The sequence below is a fragment of the Aquarana catesbeiana genome, linkage group LG03, assembly GCF_042186555.1.
Source record: "Aquarana catesbeiana isolate 2022-GZ linkage group LG03, ASM4218655v1, whole genome shotgun sequence".
Lineage (NCBI taxonomy): Eukaryota > Metazoa > Chordata > Amphibia > Anura > Ranidae > Aquarana > Aquarana catesbeiana.
Window position 1 is genome coordinate 702220237 of NC_133326.1, and position 26782 is coordinate 702247018.

Sequence of the window (26782 nt, forward strand, 5' to 3'; positions counted from 1 at the left end):
AAAAGTCATATAAAACTACTATCGCTAGCGCCGGCTATAATGAATTGTCAGTCCCGGCAATACACATAAAAGTTCATTGATAAAAACGGCATGGAATTTCCCCACAGGGGAACCCCAAACCAAAATTAAAAAAAAAAAATGCATGGGGGTCCCCCTAAAAGCCATACCAGGCCCATCAGGTCTGGTATGGATATTAAGGGGAACCCCGCGCCAAAGTAAAAAAAAATGGTGTGGGGTCCCCCTGGTATGGATTTTAAGGGGAACTCCGTGCCAAATGTTTTTTAAAAAATGGCGTGGGGTCCCCCCAAAAATCCATACCAGACCCTCATCCGAGCACGCAACCTGGCAGCTTCCCGCATCTTCCTCCGGCTTCTTCTCTGCTCCGTCCGCACGATCTGCCTCAGTGGGAGCCTTCCGCCGTGTGATGCTTCGGTTGTTCTGACACTTCTTATATAACGGAGGGCGGGGCCACCTGGATGCACAGATGCATCTGTGTATTGATTTGTCTTACTTACTGCCAGATTCGAATTACTGTTACAACTAGGGATGAGCCGAACACCCCCCCTGTTCAGTTCGCACCAGAACATGCGAACAGGCAAAAAATTTGTTCGAACACGTGAACACTGTTAAAGTCTATGGGACACGAACATGAATTTCGTACCTGGGGGGTGTCTATAGTATGCCTGTAAAGGGGCGCATGTTTCCCATGTTTAGAACAGTCTGACAGCAGTACAACTACTCACGGCTATTAATGAATTGCCGGTCCGACAATACACATAAAAGTTCATTGATAAAAATGGCATGGGAATTCCCCACAGGGGAACCCCGAACCAAAGTTTAAAAAAAAATGGTGTGGGGGTCCCCCTATATTCCATACCAGGCCCTTCAGGTCTGGTATGGATATTAAGGGGAACCCCGGACAAAAATTTTTTTTTTTTAATGGCGTGGGGTCCCCCTCAAAATCTATACCAGTATGGTATGGATTTTAGGGGGAACCCCGCGCCAAAATTTAAAAAAAAATGGCGTGGGGTCCCCCCAAATATCCATACTAGACCCTTATCCGAGCATGCAACCTGGCAGGCCGCAGGAAAAGAGGGGAGGATGAGAGAGCGCCCCCCTCCTGAACCGTACCAGGCCACATGCCCTCAACATTGGGAGGGTGCTTTGGGGTAGCCCCCCAAAGCACCTTGTCCCCATGTTAATGGGGACAAGGGCCTCGTCCCCACAGCCCTTGCCCGGTGGTTGTGGGGGTCTGCGGGCGGGGAGCTTATCGGAATCTGGATGCCCCCTTTAACAAGAGGACCCCAAGATCCCGGCCCTCCCCCCTGTGTGAAATGGTAAGGGGGTACAAAAGTACCCCTACCTTTTTACAATAAAAGTGTCAAAAATGTTAAAAATGACATGGGGACATGGGGACAAGGTGCTTTGAGGGGCTACCCCAAAGCACCCTCCCAACATCGAGGGCATGTGGCCTGGTACGGTTCAGGAGGGGGGGCGTTCTCTCCTCCCCCCTCTTTTCCTGCGGCCTGCCAGGTTGCATGCTCGGATAAGGGTCTGGTATGAATTTTTGGGGAGACCCCAGGCAATTTTTTTTAAAATTTTTGCGCGGGGTTCCCCTTAAAATCCATACCAGACCTGAAGGGCCTGGTATGGAATTTAGGGGTACCCCCACGTCATTTTTAAAACTTTTTTTTGTATTGATCCATGTCCCCTGGGGCAGGACCCAGGTCCCCAAACATTTTTTATGACAATACCATACATATAAGCCTTTAAAATTAGCACTTTTGATTTCTCCCATAGACTTTTGAATTTGCCGCGAACACCCCAAATTGTTCGCTGTTCAGCGAACAGCCGATGTTCGAGTAGAACATGAGTTTGACTCAAATTCGAAGCTCATCCCTAGTTACAACATATTGTACTATGGTTCACACTGACACTGCTGCTCCTTAGCCAGCCCTCTCATCACTTTGGCTCATGACTTTGAGAGTGGCTACGGAGTCCTGTTGATCCTACCATCAAGATCCAGTTTGATGCACCAAGGATTGGAGGTCCATTTGGAGGTTTTCCATCTCTTTTCTGGATCCCACCCTGGAAATCCTGGACCCTGCTGAGCTCCATACTTTGGCCATTGGTGGCACCATGTCTGTATGACTCCATGTCACTGACATAGGAGTCCACCTATTCCGGTAAGGGCACACGCATTTCTTTATTATTGATGATGCAATATCTTTGATGTCCACCATACCTACAGTTTTCGGGTTTTCACCACTCTTCACTAGAAGATCAGCCTTGATTGGACTATAACCCACACACCTGTATATATATTTTTTCACATTTTCCAGGGCCCCCTGGTGTTTGGTTACTCATTCACTGAGTTTATGTACATTTATTGGACACTTTGTATATCTGATTTGTTGTATTATTTTTCTCCACCACCCCTTTCATTTATATATTTGCCTGTTTAAAAGAGACCTATTGCTTAGTATATGAGCTATGGAATCAATTTAACAATCACACCAACTCCATTCTTATACTTAGGGAGGGATAGGGTCAATCTACGCAATCTTGGTCGATGCTGATCCCATATAGCATGGATATGCAATTAGTGGACCTCCAGCTGTTGCTAAACTACAAGTTCCATCATGCCTCTGGCTCTGGGTATCATGCTTGTGGCTGTCAGAGTCTTGCTATGCCTCATGGGAATTGTAGTTCTCCAACAGCTGGGGGTCCGCTAATTGCATACCCCTGCCATATAGATTTAGTAAATGCAGTTTGAAGCACTTTAAAAAACAAGAAGGAACCATGATAGGTAGTTTTGAAAGATGAATAAAAATCATAACATTTTAAATTTTCTAGAGTCTGCATTAAAGACACATAATTAAGAAAGTAAAGTTGAAGAGGATTAAATACTCAAAAGAATTACATAATTATAAAAGGAAAATTATCTTGAATGACAGAAATTACTAAGAAAAAAGATTTAAGAATCCCTGATTTAGAAGGATTCACATTGAAGTTGCTACATATACCGAAATTACTTAATTCATGCAGTGAATTGGGGGGGGGGGCATACATACTTGTGGATTATTGAGATATAACAAGAGATCAACAGTGAAAATAGACAATTTTACCCCAACCTAACCCCAAAAATATCTGTATTTGTATGAAGAGCATTTGCAAGATTCTCCATTACTAAAGCTAAAAAAAGTAGAGGTGATAAGGGACATCCCTGATGAGTACTACTCGGAATAGGTAATTCTTGCGATAAGGAACAATTAACGCTAATCTTGGTGCATGGTGTAGAGTAGAAGCCTGTTATTTTATGAAGTAAATGAGGGCCTATACCCTAATGGGTAAAAAGAACTATTGTCCACCAACGTCCGAAATAAAGGAAATAGGCCAATAACTAGAGCAAATGAGAAGATCTTTCTCTGGCTTTGGAATCATGGAAATATTGGCCACCAAGGTTTGAAATAAGGGAAATAGGCTGATAACTAGAACAATGAGAAAGATCTTTATCTGGCTTTGGAAAAAAGTAAATATTGGCCAACAATGTCTGAAATAAGAGAAATAGGCCGATAGCTAGAGCAATGAAAAAGATCTTTATCTGGCTTTGGAATCATGGAAATATTGGCCAACAAGGTCCCAAATAATGAAAATAGGCTGATAACTAGAACAATGAGAAAGATCTTTATCTGGCTTTGGAATAAAAGAAATATTGGCCACCAAGGTCCAAAGCATGAATGGAATGTCTGCCACGACCGAATTAAAGACCTTGAGTAATAACGGAAGAATATGCTCCTCATATATCTTACAAAATTTAGGAGTGAATCCATCAGGACCAGGACTCTTACCAGCCGGGGTGGATTCAATAGTAGTTAAAAGGTAACCTTCTGTAAATGAATTGTCAAGAGTTTTCCTGGTAAAATCGTCTGGGCAATTCAGTTTCTTCAATATAAAAAATTTGATTTCAACACATGTGAGAAAGATTAAAAATAAATTGCCCCAGACACAAAGTAGTTCAAATAACAGATCCACTCTTAGTGAATTGAACAGAATATGTTCTCTCCAGTGACTGTTCTTTGTGTACGGGGGCCCACTTGTCTTCTACTCTTGAGCGATAATCTTTTTTCCCGCTCAGCAAGCTGTAGAAGTATTTCTGACACTCAGAGGAAGCAAAATAATAGATAAGAGGATCCACACAACAGTTTATACTGCTAAAACTGGAAGAAAGGATATAGGCAATATACAGAGAGAAATCATAATTATCAATCACCTGCTTATAGTGAATTAAATAGATGACATTGGTGGGGCCAAAACAAAGGACAAACACACACAGCACAACCACACTTAGGCGGATAGCTCGTGATCTCTTATGTGTGCGATCAAATTTGGATCTGCTGAGACTGTTGATGATTCCGATGTAACAAAAAGTTGTAATGAATAATGGTAAGAAATTAAAAAGTGAGAAAACAGTGCGGAAATACAGCAAACTGAAATAAAAATAAACCCCAAAATGCTGAATATCATGACACATTGTGTTATCTAGCATAGGCAATACCATGGTTTGTTCTCTTATGAGAAGGGGCACAGTGCTGGCCAATGAGATGACCCAGATGACACCACACACCAGCCAGGCTAGGTTTACTTTGCGGCAGGATATAGACCGCACCGGGAAGACTACGGCCAGGAAACGGTCCACGCTGATACTTGTCATGAGCAGAACGGAGCAGTACATGTTACAGTAAAATGCAGTGGTAACAAACCGACACATTCCTTCTCCAAAGATCCAGTTCGATCCCAAGAATCTGTAGACAATATAAAATGGCAGGATGCTAATGAGGAGGACATCTGCAGTGGCGAGGTTCAGCATGTAGACCATAGTTGGACTCCTGACCTTCACCTTCACCAGGAATATGACGATCGCCATGATATTGAGAGGAAGAGCCACAAGGAACACAACAGTATAGACTGATGGGGCAAGAATGGTGACACTCCAATGCCTGCTGGAAATACTTATTGCATGATAAATTGCTGCACGGCTATCTGGAAAGTAAAAAACATGCTATCAACATAAAAAAAAAAAAAGAACCAAATACACTGACCTTTTCTTTAAAGCAGAACAAAGCTTAAATAAAATTAAAATGAATTACAAATACAGGTCTGGTATAGATTTTAAGGGGAATCCTAATGCAAAAGAATAAAATAAAAAGGATGAGGTCCCCCCAAAAATCCATACCAGACCCCTATTATGATTGCATTTGTCAAATTTGAAATTAGGATGCTGTGTTCCCTTTTGTGTCCCTATAGGGTGGTGGGTTGTTCATGTACACATTTTCATTGATGCATATGTTTTTGACTGTTCTGGTTTTCCCATGTATTTGGGTTTTGGCCCAACTCTTGAACAATTTTTGTCCTGGAACTGATAGCACTGGTGAAACCATATATAAAAAAGAGCTTACCTTGGGAGAAGTAGTGGGTGTAATTTAATGAGTTTATTTACACCATGGTAATTTTCTAAAGTGGAAGTCAAAACCTAAAACTAAAACTAAGCTTAAAACTACTCCAACCCCCATTTTAAGTCTATTTTATCTACTCTGTAAAAGGAAAGTTGCCTATACTTACCTATTCTGAAGTCATTATGGTCCTGTCACATGACCGGCTCCCAGGGGCAGCTTCAGTGTGGAGGAGGGACAATAGACAATGGATGCCTCCTAATAAGCCTGTGGGTGACATCATTGCCCAGGCTCTTTAGCCATTATGGGCAATCTCTCCTTTACACTGAAGGAGAGATCATGTGACCTGACCAAAACACCCTCAGTATAGGTAAGTATAGACAGCTTTCCTTTTACAGGGTAGATAGAATAGGCTTAGAATATCACAATTTAACCTCAATAAAAAAAGTTTGTAAACAAAAAAATAAAATAAAAAGAATGAGGGTGGGAGCAGATTTAAAGCGTAACTCCACTTTTGTTGAGAAAAAAACATTCCCCTCTGGGTGATCAATTGTACATTGCAAGGATTATAACAACTTTGTTGCAGATTCATACCTTTTGTTATTCTGAAGAAATCCCTCTGTGTTTGTCAGTGGGTCTAATGGGAGTGGTTTCATAATTAACTGTCAGGTTTGCAGCTGCAGAGCACTAATGAGGAAATCTGCTGGGCCTGCATCCCTTTAGACGTGTTCCTATTGAAAGTATCTCTTAAAAAATGACATTTTTGTTGCAGGGGATGCCTGAAATCTGTCTTGTATCCTAGGCAGACTTCTGGGAAAATTGGTGAGCCAATCACACAAGCAGGAAATTATGTTTCTGGGGAGTGGTCAGTACACACTCTGTGTACAGAACACCTCCAGGTAGCCATATTGCAATGCATTCTCAGAAAATTACATTGGCTGCAGATTGAAAAGGGAAGGTCATTTTTAATATCATTCAATTACAATATGATTAGTGTCGCAATTATATGCGCTATATTTTTTTTTTTCTTCATTTGTTTTTTTTTCCCCCCACAATAGTGGAGTTACCCTTTAACTACTTAACGACCGCCCACTGCAGTTGTACTGCAGCAGGTTGGCTCTCGCAGGTGCTGCGTCATTGTACATCGTCTCGCGCAGGTGCTTTTGCCTGCACGCTGCAGGACCATGCCCGCGGGTCAGGCAGGCTCGATGTCCACGGCGGCTCGCGATCTCAGTGAGGAGAGGCAGAATGGGGCTCTGCCTTTGTAAACAAAGCGAATCCCCGTTCTGACAGGGGATGTGTCAGAGATCTACTGTTCCAAGTCATCGGGAACAGTGATCTCTGTCATGTCCCAGGCAGCCAACCCCCCCTACAGTCAAAACACACCCAGGGAACACATTTAACCCCTTGATCGCCCCTAGTGTTAACCCCTTCCCTGCCAGTGTCATTTTTACATTGATCAGTGCATTTTTATAGCACTGATCAATGTAATAATGTCACTGGTCCCCAAAAATTGCCATTTGGGGTCAGATTCGTCCACCGCAATGTCACAGTCCCGCTAAAAATCGCAAATTTTTACTAGTAAAAACAATTAAAAAAAATTAAAAGTCCCTAAATCTATTCCATATTTTGTAGACGCAATAACTTTTGTGCAAACCAATCAATATATGCCTATTGCGATTTTTTTGTTACCAAAAATATGTAGAAGAATATATATCGGCCTAAACTGATGAATAAATTAGGTTTTTTTATATATTTTTTATGGATATGTATTATAGCATAAAGTAAAAAAAATCTATTTTTTTTTTCAAAATTGTCGAGGTGATCAAATACCACCAAAAGAAAGCTCTATTTGTAGGAAAAAAAGGACGTCAATTTTGTTTGGGTACAAATGGCCTGGTCAAAAATCCTTCCGGGCCTTAAGTGGTTAGGCTTAGTTTTGACTTGCCTTCCACTTTAAATATGTTTTGTGCAATAAATAGTCTTAAGCAGTGGACATGGCTAATGGAATAATAATTTTTTGATAATTGTGGTTGGATTATTGATGTATGGTTCCATTCAATTATCCATTTTAGTCTAATGCCCCGTACACACGATCGGACATTGATCGGACATTCCGACAACAAAATCCATGGATTTTTTCCGACGGATGTTGGCTCTAACTTGTCTTGCATACACACGGTCACACAAAGTTATCAGAAAATCCGATCGTTCTGAACGCGGTGACGTAAAACACGTACCTCGGGACTATAAACGGGCAGTAGCCAATAGCTTTCGTCTCTTAATTCATTCTGAGCATGCCTGGCACTTTGTGCGTCGGATTTGTGTACACATGATCGGAATTTCCAACAACGGATTTTGTTGTCGGAAAATGTTATATCCTGCTCTCAAACTTTGTGTGTCAGAAAATCCGATGGAAAATGTCCGATGGAGCCTACACACGGTCAGAATTTCTGACAACAAGCTCCGATCGCACATTTTCCGTCAGAAAGTCCGACCGTGTGTACAGGGCATTACAGTGGTGTTTGAATTTATGTTGTTTAATATGAGACGATATGCAGGCCGCCATTGTTGGAACTAAAGTGGCCCCATCTCAGATCAAAGAGTTTTGCCTTTAGAGCCAACCGGATAATGCTAACAAAGACAAAAAACAAACAAAACTTGTGAACATGTTGGAAGTCAATTCAGCAATGTTTTGAAGATGAGAATGTATTTTACGATAAGTTCCTTACCATAGATGATAAATGTAGATTCGTCATCTGCAAAAGCATAAGGGTAAGGTGGTTAGAGAATCATAGAAGAAGAACATACAATTTAAGGTTTTCTTTTACATATATTTTTCAATTAAGAAAAAAAAACAAAAAACTTTTTCCTATTCATGTTAATTTCTGTTATTAAAAAACTTCAGGAGTAGGGATGAGCTTCGAGTTCGAGTCGAACTCATGTTCGACTCGAACATTAGCTGTTCGCAAGTTCGCCGAACACCGAACAATTTGGGATGTTCGCGGCAAATTCGAATGCCGCGGAACACCCTTTAAAAGTCTATGGGAGAAATCAAAAGTGCTAATTTTAAAGGCTTATATGCAAGTTATTGTCATAAAAAGTGTTTGGGGACCCGGGTCCTGCCCCAGGGGACATGGATCAATGCAAAAAAAAGTTTTAAAAACGGACGTTTTTTCAGGAGCAGTGATTTTAATAATGCTTAAAGTCAAACAATAAAAGTGTAATATCCCTTTAAATTTCGTACCTGGGGGGTGTCTATAGTATGCCTGTAAAGGGGCGCATGTTTCCCGTGTTTAGAACAGTCTGACAGCAAAATGACATTTGGAAGGAAAAAACACATTTAAAACTACCTGCGGCTATTGCATTGCCGACAATACACATAGAAGTTCATTGATAAAAACGGCATGGGAATTCCCCCCAGGGAAACCCCGAACCAAAATTAAAAAAAAAAAAAATGACGTGGGGGGGTCCCCCTAAATTCCATACCAGGCCCTTCAGGTCTGGTATGGATATTAAGGGGAACCCCGGCCAAAATTTAAAAAAAAAAATGACGTGGGGTTCCCCCTAAATTCCATACCAGACCCTTCAGGTCTGGTATGGATTTTAAGGGGAACCCCGCGCCAAAAAAAAAAAAAAAAACGGCGTGGGGTTCCCCCAAAAATCCATACCAGACCCTTATCCGAGCACGCAACCTGGCAGGCCGCAGGAAAAGAGGGGGGGACGAGAGTGCGGCCCCCCCCCCTCCTGAACCGTACCAGGCCACATGCCCTCAACATTGGGAGGGTGCTTTGGGGTAGCCCCCCAAAACACCTTGTCCCCATGTTGATGAGGACAAGGGCCTCATCCCCACAACCGTGGCCGGTGGTTGTGGGGGTCTGCGGGCGGGGGGCTTATCGGAATCTGGAAGCCCCCTTTAACAAGGGGACCCCCAGATCCCGGCCCCCCCCCTGTGTGAAATGGTAAGGGGGTACTTACCCCTACCATTTCACTAAAAAACTGTCAAAATAGTTAAAAATGACAAGAGACAGTTTTTGACAATTCCTTTATTTAAATGCTTCTTCTATCTTCCTTCATCTTCTTCTGGTTCTTCTGGCTCTTCTGGTTCTTCCTCCGGCGTTCTCGTCCAGCATCTTCTCCGCGGCGTCTTCTATCTTCTTCTCCTCGGGCCGCTCCGCACCCATGGCATGAGGGGAGGCTCCCGCTCTTCTCTTCATCTTCTTCTTCATCCTCTTCTCTTCTTCATCTTCTTCATCTTCATCTTCTCTTCTTTTCTTCTGCGGGCCGCTCCGCATCCATGCATGGAGGGAGGCTCCCGCTGTGTGACGGCGTCTCCTCGTCTGACGGTTCTTAAATAACGGGGGCGGGGCCACCCGGTGACCCCGCCCCCCTCTGACGCACGGGACATGACGGGACTTCCCTGTGGCATTCCCCGTGACGTCACAGGGAAGTCCCGTCAAGTCACCGTGCGTCAGAGGGGGGCGGGGTCACCGGGTGGCCCCACCCCCCGTTATTTAAGAACCGTCAGACGAAGAGACGCCGTCACACAGCGGGAGCCTCCCTCCATGCCAGCATGGGTGCGGAGCGGCCCGCAGAAGAAAAGAAGAGAAGATGAAGATGAAGAAGATGAAGAAGAGAAGAGGATGAAGAAGAAGATGAAGAGAAGAGCGGGAGCCTCCCCTCATGCCATGGGTGCGGAGCGGCCCGAGGAGAAGAAGATAGAAGACGCCGCGGAGAAGATGCTGGACGAGAACGCCGGAGGAAGAACCAGAAGAGTCAGAAGAACCAGAAGAAGAAGAAGATGAAGGAAGATAGAAGAAGCATTTAAATAAAGGAATTGTCAAAAACTGTCTCTTGTCATTTTTAACTATTTTGACAGTTTTTTAGTGAAATGGTAGGGGTAAGTACCCCCTTACCATTTCACACAGGGGGGGGCCGGGATCTGGGGGTCCCCTTGTTAAAGGGGGCTTCCAGATTCCGATAAGCCCCCCGCCCGCAGACCCCCACAACCACCGGCCACGGTTGTGGGGATGAGGCCCTTGTCCTCATCAACATGGGGACAAGGTGTTTTGGGGGGCTACCCCAAAGCACCCTCCCAATGTTGAGGGCATGTGGCCTGGTACGGTTCAGGAGGGGGGGGGGGCGCACTCTCGTCTCCCCCTCTTTTCCTGCGGCCTGCCAGGTTGCGTGCTCGGATAAGGGTCTGGTATGGATTTTTGGGGGAACCCCACGCCGTTTTTTTTTTTTTTTTTTGGCGCGGGGTTCCCCTTAAAATCCATACCAGACCTGAAGGGTCTGGTATGGAATTTAGGGGGAACCCCACGTCATTTTTTTTTTAAATTTTGGCCGGGGTTCCCCTTAATATCCATACCAGACCTGAAGGGCCTGGTATGGAATTTAGGGGGACCCCCCCACGTCATTTTTTTTTTTTTTAATTTTGGTTCGGGGTTTCCCTGGGGGGAATTCCCATGCCGTTTTTATCAATGAACTTCTATGTGTATTGTCGGCAATGCAATAGCCGCGGGTAGTTTTAAATGTGTTTTTTCCTTCCAAATGTCATTTTGCTGTCAGACTGTTCTAAACACAGGAAACATGCGCCCCTTTACAGGCACACTATAGACACCCCCCAGGTACGAAATTTAAAGGGATATTACACTTTTATTGTTTGACTTTAAGCATTATTAAAATCACTGCTCCTGAAAAAACGGCCGTTTTTAAAACTTTTTTTTGCATTGATCCATGTCCCCTGGGGCAGGACCCAGGTCCCCAAACACTTTTTATGACAATAACTTGCATATAAGCCTTTAAAATTAGCACTTTTGATTATTCATGTTCGTGTCCCATAGACTTTAACGGTGTTCGCGTGTTCGAGCGAACTTTTTTCCTGTTCGCATGTTCTGGTGCGAACCGAACAGGGGGGTGTTCGGCTCATCCCTATTCAGGAGCAATGAGCAGTAAATTGATTGATCAGATCAAACCCATGTTTAGTATAATTTATGGGTCCTGTTAAAGAGTTATGCTTTTTGTGGATTCTGCTGAATTGCAAGTGACCAAGCTGTCCATATGGACTGGGATCAGAGACTTCAGGGCCCCGGTGCAAGAGGCTTTGGTGAAATATAAGGGGTCTAAAGTAGTTTTTTTATCTTTGTTATTTTTATTTTTTTAACCATTTAATTTTATTTTTTGATTGATTGATTGATTTATTTACAATTTTATTTTTTGTTGTTTTGTACGATTTTTTAGGAGCCCCGTTGGGGGGGCTTTGGTGAAATATAAGGGGTCTAAACAGACCTCTGATGTTTCACCTTTGAGACAGAGACAGGAGATTGAGGACACAGCCCTCGATCTCCATCTCTGCAGCTGCAGGGAATGAATGGACAGAGCTTCCTATTCATTTTCAAACTGAAGCATAGTAAACACAGTTTACTATGTCTCAGTTATGAATGGTACGGATCACTGACACTATTCATTAAGATAAAAAAGGGGCTGGCAAATGACACTTTTGCGGGCCTCTTCCCCTCTCTCCATCCTGAAAGAATCCCCCATAGTAGCCGGCAGGGGAGGGGGAACCTATCAGCGCTGCGGGGGGTGAGGGAGGCTGGGGGAGTACAAAGGAGACTGATCATAGCAGGCGGTGGATAGGTGGGGCAGCATGGCATCATGTAGAGGAACCAATACTTTCCATGTTTTAGCCTTTCAGTGGCTGCAGGAGTAAAATGGAGGGGGTCCGTTCCTTTATATGCAGCCCTGCCGCCCCTCCTATCCAGGTGTACAGGGGGCCCCATGAGCCCCCTGGAGCATGGGGCAAGGTCGCAATCGACCCCTGTACCTACGCCCCTAACTGGGATCTAAGGAGGCATGTAATTGTATAAAGCACCATTTCAAACAGAACAGTACAAAGTGACATGAGCCTTCCAAGCCTCCCCAACTACAAGAAGAGAAGACCCCACCACTAAATACAGAGACTGTATAAATATTGCCTCTATTCAAAAGGCTGGAGTTACATATAGTACCATAAGTGACAGCAAAGAATGGTGAAAGGACCCAATTTTTTACTGTCTCATTCACAACAAACCACATCCTCTCAGGAAAAGTTGTGCAATCAAGAGTGGGTAATGGTAAAAATGACAACCTCAGCATGGGCTCCCACCAGGCCACGCTCCCAATGCATTTCACCCCGCCCCTTGGAGCTTATGGATCACCGTGTTTAAGCTCCAAGGGGCAGAGCAAAACACATTGGGGGCATGGTCTAGTGTGGGGGCACGGTCTAGTGAGAGCCCAGGCTGAGGTTGTCATTCTTACCATCACACACTAGCGTGGATGTGTGGAGCTGGGGATTCCTTCCTTTCTCTCTCCAGTAGCCATTGCTCAATGACAGTGCAAGGGTGTGGTCTCTCAGATGACACCATTGACCAAATGTGGTAATGTCTATTAGAGATGAGCCAACGGTGTGGTCCAAACCCTTATATAGATGATGACATATCAGGGAGCTGAGACTCTCGAAGTGAGAGGCCCTTGTCCTTATCAGCATGGGTACAAGATGCTTTGCCAGGCCCCTCTATGTTGAGGGCATGTGGCCTGGTATAGTTCAGGAGGGGTTTGCTGCATGGTCATCCCTCCCCATTCCTGACAAGCCAGGTTGCATGCTTGGGTCAAGGGTCTGATATGGATTTCATGTACGCCTTAAAAACCATACCGGAATCAAAGGGTCTAGTGTGCATTTTGGGGGAGAACTTACTTTGTCATTCTTGCTGTAGAGTGTGCAGCAGAAAAAGTAACATTTACAAAGAAATATACAGGTACATTTGGCTCGACCCTAGTTGTCACACACAACCTTTCCTTGCACTTACAGTAATAGCATGGGGTTAGCCACCTCTCAGCCTGCCCCAGTAAAGGGGACAGAATATCTGCCCCAATGTGGCAGCTGTCCCCAGGCATATCAGCTGCAAAAAAAGTGGCAGCATTTTTCTTAGCCATTACATAGACCAGTGTTTCTCAACTCCAGTCCTCAAGGCACCCCAACAGGTCATATTTTCAGGATTTCCCTCAGATGAAACAGCTGTGGTAATTACTAAGGCAATGAAACTGATCAAATCACCTGTGCAAAATAACGGAAAGCATGAAAACATGACCTGTTGGGGCACCTTGAGGACTGGAGTTAAGAAACACTGGCGTAGACTCTTTGTTGCTTAGGGGGGAACGGAGGCTCTGACAACAGATCACCAGAAGAAGTGATTGAGAAGGAGGGGTAGAGATTACTGATCTGTCACCATCACTGAGTTTTAGAATATGTAGTGGCACCACCAGTTCCAGCAGTGTGCCTCTTCTTACATCCTTCACGACCATCAGCAAAGTTACACAATCACCTATGAAGGAGAGGTAACATCTCTACTTATGCTTGCTGTCTATTGTCATGTGGACTCTGGTCCTGCAACATGCAGACATTGGCTTCCACATGATGGTGAAAAGCAGGGATGGAAGTTCCTCTCACCACTGCAAAGGGTAACTGCTCCTTTTGCCCAGGGGATGATAAATAGGGTGAAATACCCACATTATACTTTGCTTCTTCAGCAGTAGGAGATTTCTCCACTGTCCTAAGCTATAAGTTTTGGTTGGGGCCCATGGCATCCTCCCATAATTGGTGGTCCTGCTTTGTACCATAAGATGTCAGAGAGCTGCAACTAACAGAGATGTGAAGCAAAGAGGTTTTGGGGGATGAAGAGGAGGAAGCTGGCAGGAGTGAGAAATAAGGCAAATGAATTATTATTTTCATCATCCCCTAGGCAAAACAAAGAAATACCCCATGCTGAGAAGAGGGGCACAGTGCAAGGGTACATCTTTCCCTTGAGTTTAGTTTTGAGGTGAGGCCAGGGCCCAAACATTACATCAGAAAAAGGCCCTGACATAATAATAATAATGTAAACCAAATAAAGTTGTCAATCCATAAAAAAAAGAAAAATGTGACAACAACTTGATAAGATAACTATACAGTTTGGTGATCCCATCTATAATGAGGAGGTATGATCACCATGACTTAAAGATGCAGATAGAATGCTGCATAATGAGTGTCAATATTGTCACCCTAGTATGGCTTACCTCTTCTGATATTGCCCCGATCCAGTTCAAAGCCCTGAGCCTTGAAATCCATGAGCACAACGCTCACCATGTGACTAACCCTAAATGTCACTTCTTCACGGGTTATTGAATGTCCAAGTGGGGTAACCAAGGCTTCAATTGACTTATAGGCAAATATGAAGGCCCCCTCTGTAAAGCAAAGAAAGATAAAAAGTCCACATCTGAGCATGACTGGCAAGTTTAGAAAGACAGATTATGTATGGTCGGGTGGGTGGGCTGATATACAAAGACAATAAGGTTGTTCATGGCTAGAGGTTGTATACAAAGGGAACAGTGCTGGAACTGCCTAGACTAATTTACAAGGAATACAATTAAGAGGACCACAAATCCTCAAGAGAAACATCAAAAAGGGTTAATGCGGAATTATGAAAAATGGAAAATGCTTTATTGAAAAATACACACTATATAAAAACATGAAACACCCTCACCATTTCAATAATAAAATATGACAACATTGTCACCACAGACTGGCAGCTGCAACAAACAAGCCTTCATCCCCATACATACACCCAAATCCCACCATCCAATAAGGGAAGTAGAATTGATCTGTGAAGGAATGGCAAACAGTTCCCGGATCACAATAGCAAAAATGCTGTACAGTAGATGTCAGTATGAAAAGCCAGACCTTGGAGATCAGAAGCCAAACACAGTGCCACATGGCCATATCTGGGCAATGACGTCACTCAGTAGACCCTACACTTTGGTTTAATATTAGTGACAGGACCCAGGAAGATATTATTAAGCATGAGTCAGCAGCAAAATAGGACAGTCAATCCTATAGTCAGTGCAATTTTGGGGTGTCAGGGAGTTTTTTTTTTTTATTTTATATAAAGGACTAGTCAAAACTGTATGTGTTTATTTATTGTTTACTTTTTTTGTATGAATAAGTAAGTGTACTATGTATGTGCTACCACCCGCCACGTCCCAAGTAATTAATGATACTGTCTGACCCCATTCATTTACTGCTTGAAAATCCCCAGCTATGTAAACAAAGGGAAGGAAATAGCCTTACATCACTAGCCAAATATGGCCGCATGGCATATTTGTGCAATGACACTGGCCGTGCCGTGGCCATATTTAGCCAATGATGTCACCTGGAAATTTTTCTCCTTTTTTTTAAATTTTATAATCAGGGCCCCAGAAGGGTGAAGACCCAGAAACCTAGTGCAGGAGTGGCGAGAAATCCTCATGACGGGCACAGCAGTTATGCAGAGCATGAAACTCAAAGTAGGGATTAGACATGTCCGATTCGGTTCGTAACAAATGGATTTTCGTACAAATTTGTTAGTATTCATACATTCAGATCAATTTGAACATCCGAATAGCTAAAAGAACCAAATTACAAAAATTTACGAAATTACAAATAAGCAAAATAACAAACACTCCCAATTAGGAGTACAGTTGAGGTCATTATAGGTGGAACATCAAAACAACGTGTTTTCCACCAAGTGTTTTACTGTTGTTCGCAAATGCTATGTAAGCATAGCAAAACAAATATACTGTACAAAATGCACAATTTAATCAATATGGGTTAGTTTGTACTATTGGTATCTTTGTCCCAAAGTGCAATACATTGAAGTATTAGGTAGAAGTAAGTACCAAACAGAGAGACAGGGTGGACATCTGGTCCACTCCAAAACACAGCTGGTATCCAGTCTACATAATGGGCACTGCAAGTATGCGGACTGAGGAACTCAGTGCAGGGATATTGCCAACAGAGTCCTTAACAGATGAAAGAGACAGTAAGGTCTCGTTTACACTTGCTTCAAAACAAGGCTTCGAACATGCTTTTTTAGCTCTCGCGAACGCCAGTCAAAGCCCCTGTCACTAAATAAAATGATAAGCTTACAGACCTTGTTTTTGGTTTGCTTTGGCTTTGCTTTAAAAATTATACCCTATGTTGCTTTAGTGGTGCTTCAAGGCATCTTCAAAGCCTCTATAAAAGTCTATTACAAAGCTTGGTTGAAGCACCTGCAGCTTTTGAGAGGCTTTATTTTGGAGGTATTGCAGGTATGAGATATCAAGACACACAGAGAGCATCTGCCAAGCTTTATTAAACCTTCAAAAAAGCACCACTGAAGTATCATCAAGGCACCACTGAAGCATCGCAGAAGAACAAAAACACATCAAAAAAGCATGTTGAAGTTGTAGGCACTTTAATGTCTGTTGAAGTCGAAGCAAGTGTAAATGAACCATAAGCGTGGTTAACTCTCCACCATCTAACAAACTTGAAATGATCAGTTTTTGGTGGAGTGACCTTGTAACTTGGTTTAGTACATTTGAACACTGTGTTAGAAAATTTATCTAAAAAAATCTTGGCAGTTTACGGTTGTATTTGGGGTATTACCGTCATTTATCATCCACATTTCAATAGCCCCCAGGTGAAAAGAGTTGTTCTTCTTGTTCTGCAAAAAAGTACAAAAATATTACATAAATAGAATATTTCACTTCTGGATACTAAGTTCCAAACTGTCTATCTTACATTGTCTGATAGCTGAAAATCAAAAAGCACCTCCTATTAAAAACGGTGTTCCATGTCAACGGTCTGTTATCATCCCTCTACTCAAAGGACAGTCTGTAGTTCTTTGAATATATTCCCCTCTCCCATTCCCTATCTACCCATTACATCCTTCCCCCAGTCTGGGCCTTCCATACCTCTATAAACACCAGGCTAAGATCTCCTTCAGGAAATTCTAATATCAGTTCTGCTATGCCGTCATCACAAATCGCAATGGCCTCTGTGATTGGAGGTGATGGGATCGTCATCTGAAGAACACAAAGAACACAAGGATCAGTAGAAGATTGACTGATAGCAGGACCGAGCCTCTTTTTGAGATTTGGTGTTAAAAACATTTTTTTTTTTGCTAGGAAATTACTTAGAACCCCCAAAAACTATATATATATTTTTTCTAACACCCTAGAGAATAAAATGGTGGTTATTGCAATACTTTCTGTCACACTGTATTTGCGCAGCAGTCTTACAAGCATACTTTTTTTGGAAAAAATAAAGTTTTTTAGTTAAAAAATAAGATAACAGTAAAGTCAACCCAAATTTTTTTTTATATTGTGAAAGATAATGTTCTGCTGAGTAAATTGATACCCAACATGTCACGCTTCAAAATTCCGCCCGCTCGTAGAATGGCGACAAACTTTTACCCTTAAAAATCTCCATAGGCAACGTTTAATCATTTCTACAGGTTTCATGTTTAGACTTACAGAGGAGGTCAAGGTCTAGAATTATTCCTCTCACTCTATCAATCACGGTGATACCTCACATGTGTGGTTTAAACACCGTTTTCATATGCGGGCGCTGCTCACGTATACGTTCGCTTCTGCACGCGAGCCCGGCGGGACGGGGCACCTTTTAAAAAAAAAATGTTTTTCTTATTTATTTTACCTTTTTATTTTATTTTTTACACTGTTCTTTAAAAAAAAAGTGTCACTTTTATTCCTATTACAAAGAATGTAAACATCCCTTGTAATAGAAAAAAAGCATGACAGGACCTCTTAAATATAAGATCTTGGGTCAAAAAGACCTCAGATCTCATATTTACACTAAAATGTAATAAAAAATCATTTTTAAAAATGTCCCTTTAAGAGCTATGGGCGGAAGTGACGTTTTGACATCGCTTCCGCCCTGCAGTGGTATGGAGACGGGTGGGGGCCATCTCCCCCTCACTCATCTCCATGCCAAGCCAGGGACAGGACACGATTGCCTCCGCCGCTGCCAACGTGTCCGGTAAGCGCCAGAGGACACCGGAGAGCAACGGGAGGGGGTCCCTCTCCCGCCACTGATAACAGTGATCTTGCGGCGAATCCACTGCAGAGACCACTTTTATCTGAAAGCCGACCGCCCACTGAAGAAGAGGATACCAGGGTTATTGTAGCTAGCTGCTGCCATAACAACAATATTCCTCTTGAAAATAGCGATGTAAAATGACGGCGGGTGGTCCCTAAGTGGTTAAAATTATTTTCTTGTTTCATGTCTAACATTTACAGTGTGAGGATTTATTTTAAGCTTAACAGAAAAAGTAATTCACAGAGCTGCCATTCTCTCTATTCAATAAGCTATGTTCAGGTGAGTCTGTCACACATTGTCTCTCCCACCAAACTCTGCTCTGTCTTTGATGTCTTCTCCCTCTGTCAGGGCTTTGTCTTAGAGGCAAAGACAATATTCCCACAATTCACAATATATTTCTTTATGCATTAAATTTTTATTGAAAAAAAACATAAGCGTACAGACATCAAAGTTCACAGTATTTCTGGACCAAAGAAGGATGTCTACAATTTTCATATTGTCAAGATCATATTGGTCACCAATTAGGAATGCAGTTGAAGTCATTATAGGTGGAACATCAAAACAACTTGTTTTCCACCAAGTATTTTAATGATGTTCACAAATGCTATGTAAGCACAGCAAAACAAATATACTGTGCAAAATGCACAATTTAATCAATATGGGTTGGTTTGTACTATTGGTATCTTGGTCCCAAAGTGCAATATATTGAAGTATTAGGTAGAAGTAAGCACCAAAAAGAAAGACAGAGTGGACATCTGGTCCACTCCAAAACACAGTTGGTATCCAGTCTACTAAGACATCACATTATTAAGTACAGAAATGCATTCTATCAAATGCTTTATCTGCATCCAAGGATAAAATTAGAGAAGGTGTTCTATTCATGATCGCACAATGTGCCAAATTTGGTAGGCATTTGGTACTGTCTGAAGTCTGTTGTGCCTTCACAAATCTGACTTGATTGTGATTTATAAGTAGTGTAAGGATATCCAAGAGTTCATGGACTATGGCCTTATCAAACAGTTTCATATCTAAATTTAATAAATAAATTGGTCCATAGTTCCCTCCAGGGCTTTTTTTCCTCAGAGAATAGGTGCAGGTACTCCCCCCTTCCACGTATCTCCTTGTTTCTGCTCCCTACCTACCTTCAAACACCGTCCCTTGGTTCCACCCCCTACTCAGCTCCTGGTAATGCCGCTTTTAGGCTCCATTCACACCTTGGCGTTCTGTTTTGTGGGCAGAATTGCCACAATTCTGCCTGCGATTTGGAAATGCAGCAAATCGCGGGACGCCCTTGTGATCCCCGCTATTTTGAATGGCACCAAATCGCAGAGCGATTTTGCCACGATTGCCGCCAGGCGAATCGCTGTAAAATTGCTGTAAAAATGCGGAAGCTACTTCCTTTGGGCGCCGGGTGTCCCACGATTCAGTTTGTGCATTTTACCGCAATTTTACAGCGGTTCGTCGGGCAACAATTGTGGCAAAATCGCACCATGATTTGGTGGCATTCAAAATAGCAGGAATCGCAAGGGCGTCCCTTGATTTACTGGAGATTCTGAATCGCAGGCAGAATCGCGGCGATTCCGCCCGCAAGGCGAAACGCCAAGGTGTGAATGGAGCCTAAGGGAATACAGAACCAAGTATCACTTTGTGGTGCTAAGTAATTTGTATGGAATTTGTTAATAATTACACAAAAAGCAGTAAAATAGATCCCCTGCAGCTAGCAACAACAGACCCCCCCCCCCCCAGATACAATAGATCGCCCTAGCAACAATAGTTTCCCCCTGCAATAATAGATTCCCCAGAAACAATATTACCCCCACAACAATAGACCTCCCTAGTAACATAAGACCCCAGCCAGAAGCAATAGATCTCCCAGCAGCCAGCAGAGATAGACCCTCCTGCAGCCAACAACAATACCCTCCTCCCTCAACAGTAGATCTCTCCCAGTAACAATTGACCCCCAGGACCAATAGATCCCCCACCATCAGCAATAAGACCTCCCCAGCAACAATAGACCCCATTCCCCCACAACAATAGATCACCTCTCCACAGAGGTATTAAATCCCCCAACAGCCAGCAACTATAGACCCTCCAGCATACCCCAACACTCCTTGCCATTACCTACATTCAGTGCTGGAGGTGCATTCCCACAGAAAAAAAGCCCTGGTTCCCCGTATCCGTGGGGTCTTTACCTGATTTGTTGTATAGCATAGTTAAAAGTACAATAGGGACTAGATGCAGAAATAGAATTAGTGTGCGGAACTTTTAATATTCATTTGGAAGGCCATCAGTGCCTGGTATAAAGGTAAAGATCGCATGATACTATTGATTTTGTTCTCTTTGAAGGGATTGGTTAGGTCCCCTAAATGATCATGTAATAGAGTTTGTACATGGAAGAAGCTTAAAATGTTAAAATGCTATCTACGGTGGGCTGTGAGGCCTGTGCATCCTGATTTAGGTTACAAAGATTGCTGAAGAAATTGCTAAAGGTGTTGGCAATGTCTTGGGAATTTGTACATTTACGCAAGCTGTCAGGATCAATTATAAGGGGTATTTGATGTTTAATTCTGGCGCCTGATAATTTTTCTGGCTAGGAATGCTCCCACTTTATTACTACCCTCTTTCCCCGAAAAGTAGACCCAGCGTGATTGTCGGTGATAGCTGCAATATAAGCCCTACCCCCCAAATAAGCCCTACCCTGTTTCCCCAAAAATAAGCCCTACCCTGAAAATAAAACCTACAAGGACTTTAACTAGGGCTTATTTGGGGGGTAGGGCTTATATTGCAGCAATCACCGACAATCACGCTAGGTCTTATTTTCGGGGAAACAGGGTAAGAGAGTAATGGTTGAGTTTAAAACCCAACTTCAGGAAAACGTAAAATGACCCCTTAAAACGTATTTTGTCTAGGGTTAGAGGTGAAACTTACCTGATCCTCTGCTTGCCCAGCAGATGGTGCTCCATCACACTCCAACCTTGGACTGTCCCTTGGAGTCATCACATCCAGGTTCAGGGTTATGGACCCTGCTTTGATTTTGATGATGTTAGAACCCTAGATCAGTGGGGCATGGAGGAGAAGAAGCTGTGGGGACCAGTCTAGCTGTAGGGAGGAGGTTCAGGTAAGTAAATCTCAAATTCTTAAAATCTTAGATTAATGATGCACCAAACTGACCTGGGTTTGGTTCAAGCAGTGTTTGTCGAACTTCACAGAACCTATCCCAAAGGTACCACATAATACTTTACATAGCAGACTTCTCAGGGTCTGTTATGTATCGTAGGAGACTTTTGGCTGGGTCAGTGCACCATTTTGTTTCTCAAAAGAAGCCAGAATTTAGGTTTTATTTGCTGGCAGTTTTTTATTTGCAAATGCTACTGTGTTTCCCCGAAAATAAGCCCTACCCTGAATATAAGACCTAGCATGATTATCAGGAGGGCTGCAATATAAGCGCTACCCTGAAAATAAGCCCTAGTAAAGTCCATGAAAAAAACTGTAATCTGTTTTGTAAAAGGATTATGCAGGTATAAGGTGCAGTGTGTCTCCTCTTGTAACTGTATTAAAAAAATACCTTATTTACAGCCGCCGCTGATCCGCCGGAGGTCTTCTCTCCTACTGACTGTCTGCGGCCCCTCTCTCTTCAGTATACGGCGTGGGCTGACATCAACAGGGATTGCAGGTCTTCCCTCTTCTCCTCCCAGCTGACGTCTGCAGCCCCTTCCTCTGCAGTGCTCGGAGTGGGCTGACGTCAGCAGGGATCTCGGGTCTACCCTCTTCTCTTTTCCTCCCGGCTGATGTCTGCGGCCCCTTCCTCTGCAGTGCTCGGAGTGGACTGATGTCAGCAGGGATCTCGGGTCTACCCTCTTCTCTTCTCCTCCTGGCTGACGTCTGCGGCCCCTTCCTCTGCAGTGCTCGGAGTGGGCTGACGTCAGCAGGGATCTCGGGTCTACCCTCTTCTCTTCTCCTCCCGGCTGATGTCTGCGGCCCCTTCCTCTGCAGTGCTCGGAGTGGACTGATGTCAGCAGGGATCTCGGGTCTACCCTCTTCTCTTCTCCTCCCGGCTGACGTCTGCGGCCCCTTCCTCTGCAGTGCTCGGAGTGGGCTGACATCAGCAGGGATTTCGGGTCTACCCTCTTCTCTTCTCCTCCCGGCTGACGTCTGCGGCCCCTTCCTCTGCAGTGCTCAGAGTGGGCTGACATTAGCAGGGATCTCAGGTCTACCCTCTTCTTTTCTCCTCCAGGCTGACATCTGTGGCCCCTTCCTCTGCAGTGCTCAGAGTGGGCTGACATTAGCAGGGATCTCAGGTCTACCCTCTTCTTTTCTCCTCCAGGCTGACATCTGCGGCCCCTTCCTCTGCAGTGCTTGGAGTGGGCTGACGTCAGCAGGGATCTCGGGTCTACCCTCTTCCCTTCTCCTCCCAGCTGAGGTTTGTGGCCCCTCCCTCTGCAGTGCTCGGAGTGAACTGACGTCAGCAAGGGTCTCAGAGTGAAGAAGCAGAGCAGATCACGTGAGTGCCCAGGGGAGCTGTAAAAAGGTATTCTCCATAAAACAGTTACAAGAGGAGACACACTGCACCTTATACCAGTATAACCTTTTTATAAAACTGATTACATAATTTTAAAAGGGCTTTAACCAAGATGTTTTTTTTAAATGATTAAAATTATATCATTTTTATCAGGAAGGAAAAATCCTGGATGGCCATACACCGCTGAAGGCATATTTATTGAAATATTAAAATCCAAAAACAGTCATATCTTATGCATAGAAAACAGGGGAGAACAGCTAATGCAATTCACATCACAACAGATGCTTAGTCATAGCTCAAACGATATCATAATACTGACTCCTGACTTGACAGGGGGAGGGGGGGGGGAGAAGACAGGGGACACAGGAACTTTAAAAATATATATTTTATTGTTTTTTTCCAGGGTTTTTAGAACATATCGTAGAGAGTGGTAAATGACATTGTGCTGTCTATCATGCTTTAAAGAAACAGGATATATATTTTTTTAGGGTTACAACCACTTTATTATCGTAAATAAATAAGACATCCTCTGAAAATAAGCCCTAGTGTGTTTTTTGTAGGCAAAATTAATATAAGACCCGGTCTTATTTTCGGGGAAACAGTATTTTTCCTGTAGCACATGCTAGACCAGGAATTAAAAAAAAATTGTGCAGTGCCCCCCACCACCCCAAAATGCATACCAGACCCTTTGAGTCTGGTATGGATTTTAAGGGGGTACCTCACATAAAGAAACAAAAAATATGTGAGGTCTCTCAGGAAATCTGTACCAGACTCTTAATCTGCAGCTTGGCTGACCATGATGGAGGGGACAAGCTTGTTAAACCCCATCCTGAACAATACCAGGCCACATGCCATTGACATGGGGCTGCCTTGCCAGAGGGGACCCCCTTAGGCAAAGCACCTTGTCCCTACCCATGTTGATGAGTCCTTCAGTACTTTTAGGACACTTCATTTGTTGGTGCTAGACTGAAGACATGCAAGAGACTCCTGTGACACAGTTGGGTGGAATCTCGAACAAGGAAACAAGTTTCTTGAAAAAATAGAATGTTCCCTTTGAGTTGAAAAAATTTGAGTATCACTGTGGGCAGCAAAGATGCTTATTATAGAATAAGATAAAAGAAAAAAAAGTAGAGTACCTTATCTTTGATGTTAGGAGGAGTTACGCTTCAGGAGGAGAAGCTTCAGGAAGACCCATAGAACAAATAGGAAATCAAACTGTTGCATCACAGATGGACTTTGTTGAATTTATTGAAAAGATAGATTAGCAGTTGTTCAGCTGGAGTTGTTCTGGGAAAAAAATGGACCTCATTGCTGGTTACAACACCAGCAGCTGTAAAGTGGAGCCAAGCTCAACTGGGAACGATATGATTCTACTGTAACTAACTGTGGTAATCTGCTACCCAGTCTGGATCCATACAATCAGCAACAGTATGATGTCCCTTTTCAGGAATGTTTTCCACATTTCAAAAGACTCTTCTTTTTACTATTACATAGTTATAGCTGTGAGTTGGGAATGGTTTACTGCACACTAGCATCATAAATGATTTACAGAGCTAAATGAATGGTAGTACTTTAATTGCAGCACCTACAAATTTCATATGGCCCTTCCCTTAGCCAGTGCCTAATAGTCACTAGCATAAAAGGGTTAGGAAATTGCTACTATTACAACCAATTATAAGAGCACACAAGATGTATGCCTCATGCCCTTTGCTGACAGTCCTAGCTCTGAATTCTGAACAGGATGTCATATAGTCATTGATCTGGTAATGGGTTTTGATGGGACAATCTAAACCAATGCAAACATGCGCAGTTGGATTTGACATTCTTTATTGGCATTGTCTAAGGCCTTTACAACTTCTAGATTATACTCAGGACTAACTTACATTTGTAATTTTGGTGGTGTTCAGGATTAACTTGAAAGTTGCCTTTATTCTGAGACAGACTCCTGATATGCCAACTAAGACATATCCTGTGGGAGAGGTTGCGGAAGAAGGTTTCTGTGTGGTATGATCGGTGGGTAGCACAGTGGTACGATGTGTGATGGTGTGTTTGGTCTTCTTTGGACAATTATCACACTGCAGAGTCGTTATATTCTGCATAATAGTTGGTCTTGGTGTGACAGCTTGAGTGTCTCTGATGTACTCTGCAATAAAAAGATGAGATGAAAACAGTTGAGCGACATCTCCATTAATCCTTTTTCATAATGAAAACAACAATTAATAGATCTACTAAATGAAAAACAGTGAAAAAAGTGCAATATATTCTTGCAAAATAATAATGGCTCTACACTGCTTTGCAATCCAATCTGACAAACTCCAAGCATTGATTATGCAAGAATGGGCTGTCATCAGTCAAGATGTGGCCCAGAAGTTGATTGACAGCATGCCGGGGAGAATTGCAGAGGTCTTGAAAAAGGTTATGCAAATATTGACTTTTTGCATAAACTTAATGTCATTGTCAATAAAAGCCTTTGACACTTATAAAATACTTGTTCTTATTTCTTAATCATACATCACGGGACACAGAGCCATTGTAATTACTACATGGGTTATAGGCCACCTTCAGGTGATGGACACTGGCATACCCAAGACAGGAAGTCCCCCTCCCTATATAACCCCTCCCATTACGGGGAGTACCTCAGTTTTTTCGCCAGTGTCTAAATGTGTTGGTCACGGGTAAAGAAGTTCTAAAGAAAAAGCTCCGCCAGGATCCTTCCTGGGTCAAGGAGCTATGCAACCAGATCCATTCAAAGTGCCTTGATAAGGCAAAGGAATGGTACCCGGGCCTCGTGGAAGAAGAACAGGGTTTTGCCTGTAATGCTTCTCCCTGGGGAGCTGGACCCTGACATCCAGCACTTTGAAAAAAAAATATTGTAACGATAGAAATATGAACCATACATTATACTGTTATAGACTGTAAATCTGAATTGTTCATCTTTTTTTTTAACATAAAACTTTTACTAAAAGAGGGGGGTCTGTAGGACTTTATATTAGGAGATGACGTTGTCATCAGCCTCCATCCCTATTATTTTGGGATGGTACCATCTCAGCTCCCAAAGAAGATGTTCCCCATGTGGGAATATTCATGACCCTCAATACCGTACCAATTGCACATGGATGCCCTGTAAGTATCATATAGGATTTTTACCCCCCATTTCTTTTTATATTTTTCACACCTGTGACTATAATAGACCAATTAGAAATCCACAATATATCATTACAGAGATATCTTGTGCATGTAGACGCTTTCTCCTGATGATTGACATTGTCAGACAACTCACACAGCAAGCGCTCGTCTTCATGCAGCAGCTGCCAACCCCCGTTCCTCTAATGCCAATGCCCATGCGCGGAATCTTAGACAGAGACGAGTGAGATCCAAAGTGGGCATGCGCAATGACGCATCCATACGAGCGCGTGTACGTTAGCGCGCACGTTCGCACGCACACGCACACATGAATCCCAGCGCACAGCGCCCTATATAAACAGAGAGTCTGCCTAGTGTCAGTGCTGGATCGTCTTCAGCTTGTCCCTGTGTTCCTGATTACTGTTTCTGCCTGCTGACCTTGTTCTTGAAAACTCGGCTTCCTTTGACCACTCTCTTGGATCTTCCCTGCCTGTTCATCTGCCGCTGCTTACTATACAGACTTTGGCTTGGATTTATGACTACGGCTCTGCCTTCTGATTGTGTTCCTCGCTGCCAGCCCGTTGCCAACCTTTGCCTGTTCCTGACGCTGCAGTTGATCCTGCCTCTGTCTGTCCCTGACTACATTTCTGCCTTCTGATTGTGTACCCCGCTGCCAGCCTGTTGCCAACCTTTGCCTGTTCCTGACGCTGCAGTTGATCCTGAGTCTGTACTTACCTACCTGGCTCCCGCTGA

General features: G+C 43.3%; 1 protein-coding gene across 1 annotated transcript in view; it reads right to left on the bottom strand.

Annotated features, from left to right (window-relative positions):
* Window positions 1–3066: 3066 nt before the first annotated feature.
* LOC141133604 (proteinase-activated receptor 1-like) overlaps window positions 3067–26782 on the bottom strand; it is a 34785-nt gene continuing 11069 nt past the window's right edge. Inside the window, exons 2-7 of the mRNA XM_073623074.1 lie at window positions 24790–25049; window positions 17244–17354; window positions 16936–16993; window positions 14550–14717; window positions 8186–8212; window positions 3067–5043 (exon numbers count right to left, since the gene is read on the bottom strand). Coding sequence (XP_073479175.1) covers window positions 4019–5043; window positions 8186–8212; window positions 14550–14717; window positions 16936–16993; window positions 17244–17354; window positions 24790–25049 — 1649 coding nt within the window. The 3' untranslated portion in view covers window positions 3067–4018. The remainder of the gene's footprint in view (window positions 5044–8185; window positions 8213–14549; window positions 14718–16935; window positions 16994–17243; window positions 17355–24789; window positions 25050–26782) is intronic.